The 19,446-nt window shown below is 53.0% G+C and overlaps 2 protein-coding genes across 4 annotated transcripts; both read right to left on the bottom strand.

The window, feature by feature from the left end:
* Window positions 1-530: 530 nt before the first annotated feature.
* ABCF3 (ATP binding cassette subfamily F member 3) lies at window positions 531-7,709 on the bottom strand. 3 transcript variants are annotated; one of them, XM_001915856.6, is made up of 21 exons: window positions 7,431-7,709; window positions 7,054-7,201; window positions 6,842-6,921; window positions 6,312-6,358; window positions 6,000-6,097; window positions 5,776-5,898; window positions 5,343-5,609; window positions 4,930-5,010; window positions 4,781-4,840; window positions 4,626-4,682; window positions 4,494-4,516; window positions 4,328-4,383; window positions 4,011-4,211; window positions 3,846-3,922; window positions 2,732-2,776; window positions 2,521-2,653; window positions 1,821-1,909; window positions 1,638-1,729; window positions 1,312-1,444; window positions 1,084-1,171; window positions 531-994 (listed from the first exon to the last, which is right to left on the bottom strand). In XM_001915856.6, the coding sequence occupies exons 1-21, from the start codon at window positions 7,501-7,503 to the stop codon at window positions 836-838; spliced, it is 2,130 nt and encodes a 709-aa protein (XP_001915891.1). In that variant the 5' UTR covers window positions 7,504-7,709; the 3' UTR covers window positions 531-835. The 3 variants fall into 3 exon arrangements, with proteins under 3 accessions (XP_001915891.1, XP_070099497.1, XP_023479175.1); XM_070243396.1 differs by lacking the exon at window positions 7,054-7,201 and having other exon boundaries at window positions 7,431-7,594; XM_023623407.2 differs by lacking the exons at window positions 5,776-5,898; window positions 6,000-6,097; window positions 6,312-6,358; ... (1 more) ...; window positions 7,054-7,201; window positions 7,431-7,709 and adding an exon at window positions 5,141-5,147 and having other exon boundaries at window positions 5,343-5,584.
* A 2,024-nt stretch (window positions 7,710-9,733) lies between these two features.
* Window positions 9,734-18,959, bottom strand: AP2M1 (adaptor related protein complex 2 subunit mu 1). The gene is made up of 11 exons (XM_005601847.4): window positions 18,694-18,959; window positions 16,578-16,694; window positions 14,455-14,720; window positions 13,632-13,714; window positions 12,883-13,018; window positions 12,655-12,796; window positions 12,045-12,164; window positions 11,806-11,941; window positions 11,605-11,702; window positions 10,984-11,095; window positions 9,734-10,342 (listed from the first exon to the last, which is right to left on the bottom strand). Exons 2-11 carry the CDS (start codon window positions 16,649-16,651, stop codon window positions 10,208-10,210), a joined length of 1,302 nt encoding a protein of 433 aa, XP_005601904.1. The 5' UTR covers window positions 16,652-16,694; window positions 18,694-18,959; the 3' UTR covers window positions 9,734-10,207.
* Between the last annotated feature and the right edge of the window lie 487 nt (window positions 18,960-19,446).

Below are 19,446 nucleotides of genomic sequence, written 5' to 3'. Positions count from 1 at the left end.
TCCCCAGCCCGTCCCATGTGGTTAGAGGAAAAATAAAGGACATCATAAAACCACTCAAGCAAAATGAGGACAAAGACATTTTCTCGGTTTCTCTTCAGCCCCATCTGAGGGTCCAGATCAGAGAAGAAGGTGAACCTGGGCCAGAGCCCACTGGAGAAAGCAGGTGGCAAACCACTGGTCTCAGTTTGAGGCCAGGTTACAGAATCATTTCACTCTCCCAAGCAGTGGGGCTGCGAGAGCAGAACACGAGACCCCTCCAGTTGATCCCAGACCACAGGGAACACCACCAGTCATGTAATACACTGCCCTTCATTTCACCAAGGCAGCCCAGCGCAAGGTCAGGCAGGTGACCTCTGAGCCCCAGCAGCTTTAATGATGTCTCCTTCCAGGGACAAGGCTGGTGCTGCCATAGTTGCCTCCATGTGACTGATACAAGTGTCACAGGAAAACACCAAGTGAGGAGCCCACACTCCTGAACAGTGGGCAAACACTGTAGCCCTGCCAGGGAGTAGCAGAGATGAGACATGGGAGATGCAGCGGGAGGTTTAATTTACATAGCAGCCACTCAGGGCCCAGTCAGAGCTGAGCCAGTAGGGGAAATCTATAACCCCAGAGGGCACCCCCCACCCCTTCCCCTTGGAAGACCAGTCCTCACAGACTCTTACAGGGGCTCCCTGGGTTGTGCAGAAGATGCTCCAGTCAAAAGGAGAGATTTGGAAATAAGGCTGTCCCCAAAGTCAGGGGAAGTCCATGGCCTGGAGATGGTTGCCTACGTAGTGGCCCAGGGGTCTGAGAGACCAGTCCATGTCCTGGGCAGAGTCCTCAGCTGGTGTCCCTAGAGGAAGCCCTCACGGCGGAACTGTTCCTGGAGAAGCGCACGGTACTGGTCAAATCCACCCTCGACCCGGGTGACGCCGCCTTTTTCGCATACCCACAACTCCCGGCACACCAGACGGATGAAGCGCTCATCATGGGAAACCAGAATCACACCACCCTGAAAGACAGGAGACCAGGAGGCACTCAGGGGGGCCCCAAGGGGTGCTGAGGTCTGGGGAGGAGTGGGTGGTGAGAAGGCAGACTCACCCTGAAATTGTTGAGAGCACGGCCCAGAGCCTCAATTGTCTCCATATCCAGGTGGTTTGTGGGTTCATCCAGAATGTAGAAGTTGGGACTGGAAGCAGAACCCACAAACATGGGCCATTATGGTGGGTGGGAGAAAATGTACTCCTCTAATATGAAGGCAAGAGGATCATTTTCTACTAGGCAAGAGAGGAAGAGGGAGGGCAAGAGCTCTAGAAAATGAGGCCTCACCAGGGCATGGTCATCTGAGCAAAGGCTACCCGGCTCTTCTGGCCCCCAGACAAGCTGGCAACAGGGCGCACAGCCAGTTCTCCAGAGATGCCGTACCGGCCCAGCTGGTGACGATACTCCTCCTCAGGCCGTCCTGGAATAGGCCCCACCCCATCCTGTGGGTTCTTGGCCCAACTCCCTCCCTTCTCCCTCCCCTAGCTCTATCTCCACATGCCCATGTTCTTACACCTACATTCGGGTGGGCTGCTCAGCACCCTCCCCCAAGGCAGGCCCAGCTGTAGGCATCAGCCCTGGCCCTCTTTCCTCAACTCAAATCCCTGTCGCACCAGGAAACTTGCGTGCCAGCAATTCCACAGCACTGACATTCAGGTCCAGCTGCTCCACATGGTGCTGGCTGAAATAGCCAATCTTCAGATTCCTGCAGGCAGAAACGAAGGATGGAAGGCAATGACCATAAAGGAATATAGCCACCATGCATGGGTGGTTGGTGAGTGAGGTGTGGGCCCTACCTGTGAGCATGTCTGATGCCTCGAACAGGTGCCAGGTCCCCCATAAGCAGCTTCAGCATGGTAGACTTCCCAGCCCCATTCTCCCCAACCTGTAAGAAGAAACATGAGAAGGTTAAAGAGTATACATGTGTGGCACACAGCAGGGAAGGAGAGGAGCATTCATCCCAGTCATCCCGATGACTCCTTCAACAACTAAAAAAATATTTTGAAGGAAGTGTAGAGAAAAATGAAGGAAGTAGTAAAGATGTAGAGGGAACCAATACCTAAGTACCTACTAAGTGCTGGGGATTTAATTCTCCCATTAACCAAGTAAGGTAGATGTTATCTCCATTTTAAGGACGAGGAAACTGCTTAGTAACCAGGCTAGGAAATGGCAGAGGCAGGATCTGAAGTCTGACCCTGAAGCCCAGGCTCTCTCCTCTCTGTTGCATGGTTTGAGAAAATTCAGAACCGACACCACTAAGATAAAGTCCTGCTCTCAGTGTTCATAAAATACCACACGCCAGGATTTTCATCTCTGCAAACAGCCCTGTGAGGCTGGAGGATGGGGCAGCATAAGAACAGCCAAGTCCTTGGCCCAGGCCCTGACTCCTGTTCCTGTGGACCTCTTCCCTTTGTAGCCTGAGGATCTGGGCCAACTGACACCACATATTGGGGTGGGAGAATCCCAGCTCATGGAACAGAGAAATAGCAACCATACCACACAGATGCGGGACTCAAGATCAGCGGAGACTGAGAGACGGCTGAAGATGACGTGCTTAGGGTCATAGTAGAAATCCACCTCATCTAGTTGGAGAATTGGTGGTGAGAACTTCTCAAAGCCATCAGGGAACCTGTAGGAGGTGGGGGTGAGGAGCACGAGGGCAGCCAGAAACAAGAACTTCCCCACCTGCCCCTCTGGCAGCACTCACTTCATCACGACCTCCAACTCTTTGTCCACGGGTTTCAGCTCAGGCCTGAGGAGAGAAGAGACAGACGAGATTTATGACTCTAAAAAATAACTTTCTTGTTCTTATCACACAAGTACTATATGTTCAGAGAAAACTTAGAAAAAGCCTGTACTCTCACCACCCATATAACCTTCTTATTTTAGAGTACCTTCTTCTAGTTCACTATATGCTGGGAAAATAGGATTATCTTTTTTGTTGCTTTTTGTTCTCCCAGTTAATATATTGTGATATATGTTTCAATGTCACAAAATCCCAAGCCTTATGATTTTAACCTTCCCCACTACCAGTACCTCTAGAAAGGCTGCTTCAAGATTAAACCCTAATGCTCAGTATCATTAGTCATTAAGGAAATGCAAATCAAAACCACAATGAGCTATCACTTCACACCCACTAGGATAGCTAAAATTAAAAAGACAGCTAAGTATGGGCAAGGATGTGGAGAAACCGGAACCCTCATACACTGCTGGTAGGAATATAACACAGTGCAGCTGCTTTAGAAAACAGTTTGGCAGTTGTTGAAAAGTAAAATATAGAATTATCATGTAACCTAGCAATTTCACTCCTAGGTATATACTCAAGAGAATAGAAAACGTATGTCCACACAAAAACCTGCACACAAATGTTCATAGCAGCATTATTCCTATGAGCCCAAAAGGCGAAATAATCCAAACGTCCACCAACTGATGAATCAATAAACAAAATGTGGTATGTCCATAAAATGGAATATTATCTGGCCATAAAAAGGAATGAAGTACTGGTACATGCTACAACATGATGAACCTTGAAAACATTATGCCTAGTGAAAACAGACACAAAAGGTTATATGTTGTATGATTCCATTTATATGAAATGTCCAGAATAAGCAAATATATAGACACAGAAAGTAGATTAGTAGTTGCCTAGGCCTGGGGGCAAAATTAACTCTCCAAGAGCAATACAGAATAGTTTGCTTTCCTGCAGAGGAAGAAGTTAAAGCTGGTTCCTAGAAAAGAGCAGACCTAGAAGGGGAGGGCAAAGGGTGGCCTGCAAAACGAGAGAACAGAAGTCAGGGTCTGGTCAAGGACCTGGTACTCACAGCTTCTCCAGCATCTTGAGTTTACTCTGCACTTGAGAGGCTCTGTTGGCATTGTAGCGAAACCGGTCAATGAAAACCTGTGGGTGATGAGTGCAGGCCCTGGTCAGGCTCCCTCACTCCCTGCAATTCCAAAACCTGTGGGGTGGGACCTGCCCGTTCCCACACCTGGATATGCTGGCGATACTGCTGCTGGGCCTCATATTCACGCTGCTGGTTGAGCAGCCGCTCCTGCTTGCTCTTGATGAAGGTCTCAAAGTCTCCCCGGTAACCATCTAGCCGCTGGCTATGCAGGTGGATGATGTCTGTGGCTATGGCATTCAGGAAGTTGCGGTCGTGGGAGACGACCAGGATTGTGGAGGGCCACGTCTGGGGGGGGTCACAGGATGGCAGGCCCAGTTTGGGAAGGCAGTCAGCTCTCAGCTCCCCAAGGCGTCTTGGAGGCAGACCTTCCCAGACCTACTCCAGCACCTGTAGGCACTCACCTGCAGGTAATTCTCCAGCCACAGGATGGCCCTTACATCCAGCATGTTTGTGGGTTCTGGGAAAGTAGGGGAGGACACATTTGGGATTGAAGCGCTGGAGAACTAGGAACTTGGATGTTGCCACCCTTTCCCACCCAAAAGTCACGGTGCCCCACTTCAAACTCACCGTCTAACAGCAGAAGATCTGGCCTACGGAAAGAATGCAAGAGTTGAGGGTTTAGGTCAGCAACCCATTGCCATCTCTCAAGAACCAAGGCCCATCCGCCATAGTATCCATACACAGGCCCAAGAGACTCACCTGGCAAACAGGGCCCGGGCCAGGGCCAGTCTCATCCTCCAGCCACCTGAGAACTCCCTAAAGAAAGACAGAGCCACATCAGGGGTGGGTATTCACCAGGGCAGGCAGGGGCAGTGCCAACAGTGTTCAGAGCCAAGAATGTAAGTGCCACTCACCGGGTGGGCTGCTGCTGCATTTTAGGAGTAAAGCCAAGCCCAGCAAGAATGACTGATGCCCTACGGATGAAAAAATTGAAGAACCCGGTTGGAATAGACAGCAAAATGGAAAAGTGAAATCTGACAGAGGGAAAGGGAATTTTAAATACCTGGCAGGTGCCTTGTCAGCCTCAATCTCCTCCAACTTGGCATAGATTTCTGCCAGCTGTGCAGCTTCTGAGCCCTCAGCCCTGGGGTGGGAATGGGAGGAAGAGCAATGAACCTGGGGGGGGGGGGGAGGGGAGGGGTGGCAGTCTAGGAGCTGTCCAGCACCGTATGCAGCTGGATGCACTAGGACACCACTGGGACTCCACGGGCTGCCTTATTGCTGGGACAGGAATAGAGTATAGAAAGGACTCGCTCACAGCACTGTGGAAGGAACAAGGGCTTTATAGCCCCACAGGGCCAAGTTCTAAGATCTACTGCTTACTGGGATGGGCATGCGAATTTCGGATTGTGACAGTATGGCAGGCACTGTGTTAAGGACAGCTGCTGCTAGTTATTTCCTAGTCTGAGTCCTCACCTGCCAGCAGCAATCTGGGCGCTGAGCTCCCGTTCCCGCCGCAGGAGGTCCTCTCGCACAGTGTCACTCTCCAGCACACTCTGCAGGGCAGGGGTGTCATCTCCAGCAACCTCCTGCTCTACATGCAGCAGGGAAATGTGGGCTGGGACCCGCAGGCTCCGGGTAGCCAGCATCTTTAGCAGTGTCGTCTTCCCCAGCCCATTCCGACCGACCAGCCCATAGCGGCGGCCCCATGCCAGGTTCACATCTGCACCAGTCAGCAGTACCCTGCAGGGGCAGTAAGAGGAAGACAAGGGTACTCTAGAGATAAGGGCACAGGAAGTTTAACAACAGAAATCTAACATTATTTTTAGCCCCACTTCATCTTCCCAAATTCTCCATCAATTGGAAAAAGAAAAATGCACCCCCCCCCCCCCCCCCGTCACTCCCTCACCTATCGCCAAAAGACACATCAAAGTTCTCAATTCGCACATCATAGGATTTGTTCTTGCCAGATGATTCCAACCGACTCTCCTTTCTGCTGCCTGCCTGGCTGGCTGATGCCTCTTCCAAGACTCTTTTAAAAGGAGAAACAGATAGCTTTTAGCACTCCCAACCACCTTTCCATCCCAGTAGAGACTGCTCTACTCTTTTCTCAGTCCTTCTTGCCAAACTCACAGAGGGTTGCTGGTCTTGAGTGTGTCCTTCTCTGAGCGCTTCTCCTGCTTTGCCTTCAGTCGAGCCTCAGCCTTCTCTAGCTTCTTTGCGTTCACTGTCTGAGGGTCCAAACACAATCATTTCACCCTAGTTTGTAGGCTCAGAAAGGAACCCCTAGGGAAAACTGTAAGTTAACCCTCTCAATTTACCCATGATGAACTGAATCAAAGACTCAGGGAAAGACATAGTCAGAAATCCCCCAGAAAGATACAGTCAACTCCCACTCCTACCACAGACAGAGCCCCTTCCCTTTCTTCCTCCTCTCCTCCTCACCGAGAACTGTTCCCTCTTTAGCAGTCCTGGGAGCTTGGCGCCAGAGTCTGCAAGTGATAAGAAAAGCAGTCACCTTCCCCCGAGAGAAGGGAAACTAACATTTTGAGCTGCTAACATGAACCAGACACAAAGACATTTAAAGAAAAGCCTTACAATCTTGGAGATAGCTATCATCCTCCCTGAACTTTATATAAAAACAAAAACACATACTGCACAGGTTAAGGGTAGAGACTGGAGCAGATAAGCAACTCTTACAAGATCATGCAGTTGGTTAATAGGTCGCAAAATTGGGGGGTGAACCCAATTCCAAGGCCCATAAACTCCCTACCATAATCAAGAACTTGGAGAAGTCTCCAACCCCTACTCCCTTCATCACTGAGCTCTTTTGCCCCTCAGCAAACATATCAACTAGCTTCTACAACCTTGTCCAGTGGAAAAGAGGTACCAGGAGTTCTGAGCTCCAAGGGGCAGGTGGCTGGAGGCTGAGAAAAAGACAGAGGGCAGCTAATTCAATTTTCCCTCACTCTCACCGTAGTTTTCTGTTATCTTTGACAACTGGATGGGGGCGTCTAGTAGCACCTGGCTGTTTCCCTGGCTCTGTGGCTCAGCCCTTGAGAGTAGGGATAGAAAGCGCCGAGTTAGGAGTCGAGGCTACGACCATCAGACCTTTCTCCCTCACGTCTTGTCTCTCGACGACCCGCCCTCCCATCGTCCCGAGGAATCCCCCTGCCCAGGCACATACAGGCGCAGAGTGTTGTACATGCGCTGGCACACGGCCCTGATGCCCGCGTCATCCTTGCTGTCCCCGGACACTTCTTGCAGCAGTTCCCCCACAGCTTCCACTAGGTCATCCACAGACTCGAAGTCTGCGCTGCCGCTGTGCAAGACGCCTGGGCGCGGCGAGGCAGGATAAGGAAGATACCGGATAGGATGGACATACAAGCAGTTTTAACCCCCGAACCGTGGCCCCAATCCGGGCTCCAGACCCCACCAGCCCTCGGGACGAGAGGTCATGCAGAGGGAGGCCTAGCAGCGGTCCCCAGAACTGCCCTCCCTTAGTCTTTCCCCTTCACGACTTCCACTTCAGCCTCCCTAGCGCGCTGATTCGGTTGGGCTCACCCGTCACGTAGTCGAAAACCTGTCCGTCAATTTCGGGGAACTCGCTCCGCAGGATTTCAGCGCAAGTCGCCATGTTCCAGCCGGGCTCCCGTCCGCGCAGTCGCCGTGAGACCTCGGCCAAAGCCCGCCCCCTGCCCGTTCCCCGAAAGCTCGTCCCTGCTTCCAAGGCGCATGCGTAGCGGTGACGTAACAAAGGCGCCGAGTAGGCCGAAACCGGTGGGCGGGGTGAACGGGGCGGAAGGAACCGTGCGCAAGCGCTGCTCAGCGTCTACGCCGGAGCTGTCCTCACTGCGCTTGCGCAACGCCTTTTCCGCTGAAAAATTAGCCACATGTGCGGTTCTCGCTGCCTTGTGGGAAGCGGAGCTCCCAGAGGCTGCGGGGGCGACGGCGTTCGCGGTTTATCAGGGCGCGAGACACCGACGGTCTGGCAGGTGGGAACCTCCCAAGAGGCAAGCAGTTGAGAAGGCACATTGGCCTTGGTGGGTTCTCTGCGTTCCTTTCCGGCGCGTCTGCGGCTCAGCTGGGTCCATCTTGGAACCCGCCGAGAGCTTTGCTGACTCACGCCGGTCCCTGAGCTCTCAGAAGCCCCCTGTACAGGTCTGTGCGGCCGCGGGTTTTGTTCCGGTCCCCAGGCCCCAAGGGCTTGTCTCAGCCTGGTGGCCAGCCCGCCGCCGACTTGCACAGTCCTGTCACGCTTGACAGCTCAGCGGACCTCCTGCGAATCATGCCCACTCAGTCCTTCCACCATCCTGGGCACAACCTCTCCTGCCGCCGAAGGGCGTGAAAACTAGGTCCACAACACGGCCTGTGTAAATTAATTGGCATTTTTTCCCTACCTACACCCAAAGCAGACTTCACTGCACTCTGAATCTCAGTAAATGACTGTAAAAAGCTATTTCCTTTTAGTGATTCCCTCAGGTGGAAGTTAGGAATTTTCCCCAATTGATGCTACTGCTTTACATTTAACGTGAATATTCTTCCAGCCCGGCTCTAAAATTGGCATCTAAAAGTACATCATCCATTCCTCCTTTTGCCATTGTTAGGAATCAATCTCGATATTTAAAGTAAAGCTATTAAGTCTCTAGATCTAATAACCACTTTATAGAAAATACAGGGAAAGAGATATCCCTACTGGGGAACTATAGAACTATCTGGTTTCTTCAACATTGCAAGAGCTGAGGGAGAACCTGTGGTTCATAAGTTTTAAGAGCTTTCACCAGCCGCAATGGACTTGTTTGGATCCAGATGAAAGCTGTACAAAATTTTATAGGGCACTTGGATTAAGTATGAACACAGATTGGATGTGATATTAAGGAATTGGCCGTGAGTTGATAATTACTGAAGTTGAATGATGGGACATGAGGGTTCATTATATTTTGCTACTTCTGTTTATGTTTGAAATTTTCTCTGTTAGATGTTTTAGGTTTAAAAAGGCTGAAACCAGGGCCGGCACAGTGGTTAAGTTCGCACATTCTGGTTCGGTGGCCCAGAGTTCGATGGTTCAGATCTGCCGTGCGGACATCGCACCACTTGGCAAGCCATGCTGTGGTAGGCATCCAACATATAAAGTAGAGGAAGATGGGCACGGATGTTAGCTCAGGGCCAGTCTTCCTCAGCAAAAAGAGGAGGATTGGCAGCAGATGTTAGCTTGGGGCCAATCTTGCTCCCCCCCCAAAAAAAGAGGCTAAAACCAAGCAAGGGAAAACTGGCAAGGGCAAACCTGCTCATTTTATCTTCTCAAACACACCAGCAGGATATGGAACACTCCCGTCAGGGACTAGCCCACCACAGGATTCTTTGGAGAGGGGGAGGGACAGAAGGGAGGAATTTTGAAAAAGGCCTGGGGAGCTTTACATCTTTGGTTTTACCACCCACCCACCAAGGTTAGGGAAGCCTGGGTAATTAGGAAGAGGATTGAATTAAAAGGGCAGTCAGTTTCTCAAGATGGCTTGAAAGACCGAAAGTAAACCTTGCTTAATCTCTGCTAATTAGAAAATACCAACCTAAAGCTGGGGGCGAATTAGGGAAAGAATCTCTACCCTGAGGGAACCGGGGCCAGATGGGGCTGCATGCCCTTAACGCTGTTTTCTTCTCAGAAGAGACAGGAGACCTGGGCTAACACATCAGGATAAGAGCTTGCATGGTCATGAAGGAGCCTAACAATTGAGACAAGACAAGGGAAGAGCCTTGGGAGAGTTCAGAATAGAAATCTCTATTCAAAGCAAGCAGTGTAAGACATCAGAAGAGCAGTCCCACCAGTTTCCTTCCCCATGTAGCTCCCATATCAACACTTAGCCAGCAACTCCGCTCTATAGAGTTTATTGGGTTTATAACTGGACGAAATCACACGTGTACAAAATGAAGCTCACACTATCCCAAAGCAGAGTAGGGATTGAGGGCTGGGGATCTGTTACTGGCCTATGGGGGAGCTCTGAGGTGAGGGGCAGCCAACCCTCCCACTCCAGAGATGTGGCCACAGGGGAGGGGAGGAGAGGGAGCCCACCTGGCTTTGGTCACAGAACTCAGAGCCTGGTATTGGGCCAGGGCAGACAGACGGATGGAGGAGCAGGAGCCCCAGAAACCACCCTGCCCAGGGAGCCCAGGGACTGCTCCACCAGTCCTGCTCTCTATGTGGTTGGTCCAGACCTAGACTCAGGGGCTGGTGCAAAGGGAAGGCAGCAAAGCAGGAGGGAGGAGACACTGATGTCTGGTGGCCGGGGGCACCCGGACCTGTGGAAGAGGGTGGGTGGGGAGGCGGGCTAGCTGCCACTAGGCAGCTAGCAGCGGGTCTCATAAATGCCGCTGCGGCCAATGTAGCGCACCCATTTGATGACATCATGGTCACTGTAGTTCAGCTTCGGTTCAAACACCTTCAAGTAGCGCACCTTGAGGCCAGAGGGCGCGAATGGCACCTGGGCAAGGGACAGCTCCAGTTAGGAATGTGGTCTTCTTCTCACAGTTCCTCTCTGGGAAATCTGTAGTCCTGCCCTACCTCATCTCTCTCTACTACAGGCATTTGAATGATTGTCCTGAAAGAAACTGGGGGAAGCTGGGGTAGTGAGGGGTCCTCTAAGAGATTACTACAGAAGAAAGCATATCCAAGAGTAACTAGCAATCATTTGGGTTTGAAGTCAAGCCCTGCCTGTGATAACTTGAATCAATTCCTTTGATCAGCAGGAGGCAGCAACCAAAGACCTGCCTTAGAACATACTTATCCTGCTCAATATTATGGACTTAAAAAATAAGGTGGAGAAAATTATATGTCTAACATGCACACAGCAAAGTCAGCCCATTTTCCTGTCTGTAAGTAAACTTTGTGTTTTATCCAACATTGAAGCAATCTCAATTTATCCAAAGAATTGCCCAACGTCAAACCAAAAGAAGTCAAAGATTTCTGTCCATGTGAATACCAATTTCTAGTCAGAGGCCTGAAGGGGGAAGAAATGGATCTATAAATTAAAGTCAGTTCTCTCTAGGCCTCAGTTTCCTCATCTGCAGCTGGTAGGTGCAGAGGTTGATCTGAATGATCTCTAAGGCCCCTCCTCTGCCATACCTCAAAGTTCATGGAAATAGGGGGTCGAGCCCATTTCTTCTTGTCATTGGTGGGCAGAAGCTCAATCTCCGCGCTGATCTGCGATTCCTTCATGCCTGCCATGCGCTTGATCCTGGGAACACAGGGGCAATGGGCAGCAAGTGCCCGTGATAGCTTGGAGGAGTTTCAAGGGTTGGGGGCGCAGTTTGCCCTTTTGTAGGGGAGGGGGAAGAGAACCCAGGAGCTTGTGGGAGGTGCTAGGACAAGGAAATGTGGTGAGGACTCTGATAACCACTTGCTGTGGAACCTTGAGTCTGCTATTCCTTTAGCACTGGGCTGCAGTTTCTGCTTAGATACATGGACATGCTCTCCCTGCTCTTTGTCTACTTCACAGAGATGTCACAAGGGCCAATGGGGAAGCGTTCAAGCATCTTGATAAATAAATGCGTGCATGCACCCAAGCGCAGGCCTGTGCATACTCACACAGAGGTATAAGGGGTGACAGCAGAAGCAGAGGCTCCTAGAGAAGCAGACAGGCACCCTCCCGCAAAACACACACTCTCAGAGGATAAAAGGTAAAACTTAAGAGGGTACACCAAGTCATTTCGAGCCCTGCTGTGGCCTCATGAAGGAAAGACTCACTTCCACACGATGGCGTTCTCGCTGGCCTTGTACTTGGCCTTCCCCTTCATGCAGATCACCTGTACCCCACTTGTGTTCAGTGGGGTTGGGATCCTCACCTAGAAGTGACGCACCTGTCAGAGAGCTCTATTGAGCCCTGACATCAGTTGCCTTTATTCCTGGAGACAAGTGCTTCCTCCTCCCCAAGTCCCTTGTCCTCACCTCAATCTTCTGAGCCAGCAGTGAGGGCTTGAAGTTGGACTTGATGACCACCTTGACCTCCAGCTTGGTGCGTCCCACTTCCCGCACCAGTGGGATCACCCGGAAAGGAAGGATGATGTCCTTGGTGGTGCGATACCTTTGAAGGAGGGGAAGCAAGGTTGGCACAGTAGAGCCTGTCCTCCTCCCTTTCCCCCATCTCAGCCAGCAGCACCCCCTGCCTCCTCACACCCCTGTGGCACCTCATGAGCTCAAACTCTCCATCTGGCGGGATGAAGCTGATGCTGCGTTCAGAGTCAAACTTGCTGAGTCGCACACACTGGTGGAAGGTGCAGTCATCAATGGCAATTGATTGCTTCCCACTGCAAGCAGAAGCAGAAGGGGAGAGTGGCAGGAGAGTTGGGCTGGGAGGCTATCCCACCCCCAAAGGCTGCCAGAGCTTGGGCGAGGCTTTCACTATAGTCTATGGAAAGCTGCCGGAATGCAGCTTTCTGACTCAGGGGTCCCTGCCCCAGAGTTAGGGATGAGGGGGAACTTTGCAAGCTCATCATCTGGAGAGCTCTGCTGCTTGGGACCCAGAAGTTTCAGGCACACTGGGCAGAGGCCATCAGTATGTACAGAAGAGCCTTGGTCCTGGGGACCGAACAAAGCAGCTTACTCTCTGAGTAGGATCAGGACAATACCCTCATCTCTCTTAAGACAGATGTCAAGAGCAACCAGCCAAGCAAACCCTTTGGAAGAGAGAGTTTGCATTACTGCAGAAATGACACCCAGAAGGAACTTGTGATTCACCAGGCCCTGCTCAGCCCTCCAAGGTCCACCCTCTCCCACCAGCTCCCCTGCCTCAGGCACCTCTTGCTTGTTTCATCAGCGGTGCCTTTGCCCTGCTTCTCAATGACAATCTTGTCATTCATCCCAAACTTGCACTCAGGCATGCCACTCAGGTAGCTCTTCATCACCACCCGGCCTGACACATGGGCGCTCAGCACCTGCCCTGGTGATAGATAAACCGGAACACCTGAGTCAGGACCAGGCTCCTGTCCTGGTCCCCCTCCAGCTTCATCACAAGAGGTCCCTCACCCTGTGGAGACATGAGGAGGTTCACACTCTCCAGCACATCCAGGAAGAGCTCGTTCCGGCGATACTTGATGCCCTCCCGCCGCCAGCCAATCTGCCCGGTCACTTGGCTGGTGATCTGGGACTGCTCTTCTTTCGTCTGCGTGGGGGATAGAGACAAACACCAATGGCCTCCCTCCTCTCCACCTTCAATCACCCTGTCTCTCTCCCAACTCTACTCTCATCCCGCCTCCCTTCTAGTCCCCACCTGTAACTCGTCTTCCCCCACAAGCCCCACGGTGCAGGGCCTGGAGAAAACGGAGCAAAGCTGCAAGGGTGGAAGCTGAGGGAACAGCTTACCTGATGCTGGAGGCCACAGGGCCATTGTGGTGCCCACAGGAAGCAGTAGGGGAGCACAGACGGGAAGAGGCAGGCAGAAAAGAAGGAGGAGAAGCTATGAGTCCTGGATCCTAGAGGAGGGCCCAAGCGCTCTCCTGCTGAGGAACACCAGGCCACCAGAGCAGCCACCCCCCTTCCCCGAGCGCAGAAGAAAACTGCTTGAGCTGCATTCCCAGTAACAGAGGTGCTGAGTCTGCTCCTGGGGTGGGAGAGGGCCACACAGAGCAAAATAGGCCTGCAGTCACAGCAGAAGGCTCAGGCCAGCACTTCTTGTAAGAGGCAGGCTAATGAGTCAGCTACGACAAGCCTTAGGGGCCAGCTGGGGTGAAGGGAGGTTGGGCTCTACCCTGACTGTGGGTGTACAATTCGAGTACCTGGCTCTTGATGCCCTGCTGGGTGATGAAGGTTTTCAGTGCGCCTGTCTCTGAGTTCTGTGGGTAGCCAAAGTCCAGGATCTCTGCAGAAGGAAGGAAACCATCAGTGCATGGAAAAAGCTGAAGGCTCATTTATTCCAATCCCTCCCCTGGCCTGGATGGTCGGGCCAGCACAGCTTCAGAAGAGTGTGGGATCATCTGCAGCAAAGTCTTCCAGCTTTCTAGCATTTACTCTGGGATTTGTGCTTCATGAGAAAACAATTAAAATGTCAGATTTTTTCTAATAGAGAAAGTCAGCAGATGAGTCACATGGCCAGTGGGTGAGAGGTCAAGAAGCCCTGAGCCTTTAGAAAACAGAGATGTTGGAAAAGTGGAAGGACTCTGTTCACTTAAATACCTCACAGGCGAACAGAGATAACAGCACACACCCAGGGACTAGACCTCACCGTCCCCCAGGCTCTGAGGCAGCTGTTGAGATGGAAAGCTGGGAGGACAGTCAGTGAAATAAGGCCCAAACCACAAAGGTAAGAGAATGAAATGTTCTTAACTGCAAGAGGCCCAGCCACCAAACCCCTGAGTCAGGCTCCTAGCCCCCTGAAAGACCTTTTGGTCTTCCCCCATCTCTACTCGCTAGCCTATTTCTGTGTTCCATTTCAGAGCAGCCTTAAGGTCTGGATTTGGACTGGCCTTCTCAGGGCTCAAAAGACCAGAAAAGTCATGAAAGAAAGTTCAGAGGGCACTGGAGCCTCAGACCCGCTCCCACCTCCACGTCAGGCCCCATCAGGTTCATCCCCACCTAGGCCCACCATCCCATCAGCCTCACCATCCAGCAGCTCATATATGAGCACAAAATTGTTCTTGATGTTCTCCTCGCTGATCTTGCCAAAGTAGGCGGCCATTACGTCACACATCTTATAGAGGAATTCGAAGACCATGGCAGCATTGACATTCTGCTTGGTGACTGCTGCCAGCCAGATGTTGGACCGCTTAACATGGAAGAAACTGGTGCGAGCGATGTTGGTGACGGGGCTGCGCACCTGCTGCCGTGCATGGATAACATTGACCCGAAAGGCGTCCACTGCGTTCCTCCTGAAGGAAAAGGGTGCACAGGGGCTGCTCAGCACCCAGGCAAACTGCACTCCGTGGGGATCAACCACAGCTGCTGACAGCCCCACCCTTCACTGCTGAAGTCTGACACGTAATCTAAAGCCAATGCCTAAACCACTGAGTGGTTCCCTTGTGACTCCCAGTGGGGACATGGGAGAAGGGCCAGAGCTGGGCTGGTATCTGAAGACCATGAGAGACAGGGAAGTCAAGTGGCAGTGACAGGAAGACAGATACAACCTTAATAAAGTGAGGTCCATCAGGTGTAGGCAGGTATGTTCCTGACTCCCAGGCCTGGCCCCAATTTCCCAGCTGCCACCTCTCTAGCGTCTCAGTAAGCTCCAGGCCTAGATGAGAAGACCTTGCTTCTTCTCCCGTCTTCCCACTAGTGATTGCACCAGTAGGGAAGGTTGGCTCCTCCAGAAGCTGAACAAACCCAGCAGGACTTCAGAGAAGGCTCTTATCTACTGAGGGAGAAGCACCAAGGGGCCATGGAGCTGGGCCACCCATTCTTGTCCAAGATCCAATTCCAGGGCAAGTTCAGGGAATGAAAAAGTATGAAGAAAACAACGATGGGGGGCAGGGCTCCCCACCCACCTGTGCCTGGGCGGCAGCTTGACAGGCCGCTTACCTATTGCTACGGCAGCCAATGAGATGGGATGAGAGAAATGACGCCAGCAAGAAGAGGAGAGTGACAGCAACGAGAGAGAGGGTTAGACACACAACACACTGGGAGGTTGGGGGGTAGCACACACCATGAGGAGGAAGCAGAGGAGGGACAGGCGAGGGGCGGAGAGCATAGGAAGGCATGCAAGACGGTATGTGCCCTGGCCTCGGCTTAACCAGGTCTACCCAGGGAAGGAGGGGGTGCAGAGGGGTGTAGCCAGCCAGGTTCAGGCAAGCCAGGCAAGCCACAGCTCTAGCTCAGGCCCCCCCACCAGCCAATGGACAAACAGCCACAAAGGCCAGGCCAGCCCATTAGCCAGGGAGCCGGGAGCCGAAGAGCTAGGGCCCTGCAGCAGGCCCATTCTATAACTATCCCAGGCTCTTTGAGGAAGAAAAACAGGGCGGCATGAACTACAGGAGCCTAATCTCATTAGAGCTGCTGAGGCCAGGCCATGTCCCCTCAGCAGGAAAGAACAGCGGCATGCAGGGCAGAATGCAAAGTAAGGCTGTGCCTCCTTGTTAAGGTCTGAGGGACCCAGAACAAGGAGCAACTCTGGGTCAACTTGATAGGCCAGAAAGGGCAGCATGGCCTCCCTGCCCTTCCCTCAGTGAACTGCAGAGTGCCTCAGGCTTGCTCACAACCTCTCCTCCAGGAGGGCCCAGAGGAACTGAAAACAACTGAGTCAGCAGCCTGCCTCCTTCTGAGAAAGGGAGTGGGAGAGGATTCGGCAGCCTGGAGAGGGTTTCAAGAGAATCCAGGGAAGGCTCTCACCATGCGAAGACTTAGATGGATTAGCACCTCCAGTCTGGCCACTAACTCCACCCACTGGAGACTGATCTCCCTCTACCTCAAAGGAGGAATCAACCTGCCTGGGGAAAAGCATTCATCTCCAGCAACCAGGTCTGTCACTAAGGGAAACAGGAGACAGGAAGGACAGGAGTCCCTAAGACTATGGGGCCACGCCATTCCACAGGTCCCGTCCAGCAGCTAGCAACTGGCTGCCAAGCCAATACCACCAGACCTAATGGGAACCAGGCTGTACTAGCCGAGCTTCCAGGATGCAGCAAGGGGTGGGGGTGGTCCAAGTCAAGCCTTGGGAGGAAAGACCTGGTCATGCATGCTGGGGAGGAGGGATGGGGGGCTGGGGGCACAGCTGGCTCTGCCAGGGGACTCACCCGATGTCATCACGGTAGACCCGGGAGATGAGCACCTCCCCCTTGTGATTATAGATGAATAAGCCTCCAATCATGGCGGCAGCTCAGTCTCCGCAGCCCATCGCTCTGAGAACAGACCTAGGACAGGCGGGGGCAGGGTAAGGGAAGGCCTCAGAACCCCCGCCAAAGTCCCCTGTGGGGCTGGGCAGGTCAGTGGCTGGCCTTTTTTCCTGACTCAACCCTTTAGCAAGTGACCCTGCAGCCCTCCCAAGCATGCTCCTCCCCTTAGCCAGACTCCAGTTCCTGTTTATCCCATACTGGAAAGGAGAAAGAAACGGAGAGGGCCTGGAGCCCAGGATTCTAAGGCCATTTTGACCCTCCCTTTTCTGGGGCTGAGCCCAGAGAGTAGCGCTCCTCCCACCCCCCACGGAGCGGAGCTGAACTCAGCAAGGATCCTTTTCCCCTTTTCCTGTGCAGATTCTCACCCAGGCTCTAGCCAGTGAGTCACTGCGAACGCCTGCCTGCGGCTGCAGGAATGGCGGTAGAAATTACTCCAACTGGTTCAGGCCTGGGGCCCCCAGGCACAGCTTTGGGAACACCCAGTCTCTCAGGCTCCATTACCCTTCTGTAAGGTGGCAGGGCCTGAACCTCCGGCCTAATTCACAGAAGTCTAAACATTCCAGGAAAGGGTGTGCAGGGTGGGGAAAGGAGGAGAGAAGGGAGGCCTTAGGCCCTGACATGGACCCAGGAGTGTGGCTCCTGCCTCTCCCAGGCAGTCAGATAAGCAGGCAAAGAGCAGAGCAGGCAGGCCTCAGCCCTGGCTGACTACACTTCAATGACCCAAGCTACTTATGAGTTATTTTTGAGCCTCCCTTTCAAAAAGGGAGGCTCCCTTTCAGCTCCCAAGTACAATAAAAGTAAGGGGGGTCGGGTGGGAGGCAAGTCCTTAAATTAAAAGATCCTTCCAGCTGAAATTCTGTGATTCCAGACCCACGACATAACTTGCTTCTGGCCTGAGTGCCTGTAAGCAAGGGGTAGAATGCCTCAATTATCCAAATTATTTGGGTCAACTCATTTAGATTGTTTACAAGGAGAAAAAGGGTTCATTTAGTTCTAGATTTCTTGGATTAGCCCTTGTATTAATTTCACAGCGGGGAGTTCAGCAGACTTTTCTAAACTGGAAAATAAAGCCTATTCCTGTGGCCGTCAAGGTCTTCCAGATGCAGGGAGAGGTCTCTCAAGGTGGCAAACTCATCCCATCCCTCAGTCCCAAAGAGGCTGGGAAAGGAAATGCAAAATGGAGGTCGAGCCCGGGGCAAAGAACCAAGTTCACAGGTACCAAGTGGTAGGGAGCTCAGGGCACCAGCGAAGCACAGGGGGGCCCAGGACTGGAACGGAATATTCAGTTAAGGGAAAGACTGCAGCAACAGCCAGACCGTATGCCCAGGCGAGCCCTCAGCAGCCACAGGGCTGGCGGGGGCACCCGGAGAAAGTTTCCAGTATGGCAAAGGTCAGGGCCTTGAAGAGGAAACACGGCAGGGAGGGACTGACAGTGGTGAACAGGGGAAAGCCGGGCAGACGGAACCCGCTTTGGGGTTCAGAGGCATTGGGGGGACGCTTTTCGCCCTGGGGAGGAGAGGAAGACATCGCAGAAAAAGATGGTTCCACGGGGTGGTGCGGGGGCTGTCATGGGTCTGAGAAAGAAGAGCCGCGGGGTGTCACTCAACTGGGAGGAGGGGGTGCCGCAGGGTGGAGGCCTGTCACAGTTCAAGGAGGCGGCACAAGGGGGGTGTCACTGTCCTAGGAGTGGGGGAATTGTCCTTGCGCTGAGAGGAGGCGGCGCCGAAGGGTAGGGGGCTGTCACGATCCCAGGGAGGGGGGCGCCGCGCGGCGGGCCTGCTCTGGGAGGATTCCAGTAGGTCTCCCTCCCACGGGAGGCGCCGGGCGGGTCAGGTGGAGGGCTCTGCTCCCCGCCCGTCCTGCAACCGCGCCCCGGGCGCTCCCGCCCCGCCGTCAGCTCCCTCCGGATCTGAAGGCTGAGGCCACTCCTGGGTGTGGGCAGCTTTCCGCGCAGCAGAGAAGGGCAAAGCGGGGCAGGCGCCCTCCCTCACCGCGTAAGGCCAGATCCCAAGCTCACCTGGTGTCCGCGGCCCCCTGCTCGGCCCGCCCGGCCACTCTCTGGATCCCAAGATGTCCGCCCGCCCCCTGCTCGCCTGCCCGCTGCCTCGGCTTTCACCGCAGTGCCGCGGCCCCGCCCCGGCCGCGGCTGCGCGTGCGCGTCCGCCTCCCGCGCAGACTACAAATCCCGTCAGGCCCCTCGGCCTTCTCGCTTACAATTTTAAGCGCTCCAAGGTTAGCAAAACTACAACTACCGACTGCCTTCGAGAACCTTCGAAGTGGGTAGGCGTGTCCTGGGAAGGGGTAGGAGTGGCTGTATTCAGCCCTACCCAAAATACACATCACAGCGTACGCTGCTCCACTCAGTTCATTTTCCTCTCTGAGCATTCTGGGAATTGTAGTATCTGGCGTCCCTCCTCCTCCTTTTTCTCTATTTCGGAGAGCCTCAGAGGATTAGTGCCATTTGTTGAAGCCCAGCTGTTAAACTTCTGATTGCTGTAGGCCTTTTCTGTCTTCAGAGTCCAAGGACTAGCTGTCCTCACAAACATACGACTTGACAGAGTGTTTGTGATGAATTTACTGCTTCCTAATACCACCTCTGATTCTCTCAAGCTTTTTTCATCACTTATTTGCTCGAGACATGAGTCTTTTCCCAGGGATCAAGACCCAAGGAAGGGGGCAGGGAGTGAGGAGGCACATACTTGGAAAAAACTATCTAAAGCTTTTCAAGAATATGCCCAGTGTTCCGCCTCAGCTCTACCTGTGTGACTGT

This window comes from Equus caballus, chromosome 19, assembly GCF_041296265.1.
Source record: "Equus caballus isolate H_3958 breed thoroughbred chromosome 19, TB-T2T, whole genome shotgun sequence".
NCBI classification, from domain to species: Eukaryota; Metazoa; Chordata; class Mammalia; order Perissodactyla; family Equidae; genus Equus; species Equus caballus.
Note: the sequence above shows the minus strand (reverse complement) of the source record. Positions and strands in the feature narration are given on the sequence as shown.

Bases quoted from the DNA above. Each gene is read 5' to 3' on its own strand.
- ABCF3 (XM_001915856.6), bottom strand. From the start codon at position 7,503: ATGGCGACTTGCGCTGAAATCCTGCGGAGCGAGTTCCCCGAAATTGAC. The intron at 6,098-6,311 runs GTGAGGAGGAGA...TTGGACCCTCAG, and splicing joins TAAAGAGGGAACAGTTCTCG to ACAGTGAACGCAAAGAAGCT. The intron at 4,212-4,327 runs GTGAGTGCCTAC...GACCCCCCCCAG, and splicing joins GGCTGGAGAATTACCTGCAG to ACGTGGCCCTCCACAATCCT.
- AP2M1 (XM_005601847.4), bottom strand. From the start codon at position 16,651: ATGATTGGAGGCTTATTCATCTATAATCACAAGGGGGAGGTGCTCATC. The intron at 12,797-12,882 runs GTGAGGGACCTC...ATCTATCACCAG, and splicing joins CCTCCTCATGTCTCCACAGG to GGCAGGTGCTGAGCGCCCAT. The intron at 11,096-11,604 runs GTGAGTCTTTCC...CTGTGTTCCCAG, and splicing joins GAGAACGCCATCGTGTGGAA to GATCAAGCGCATGGCAGGCA.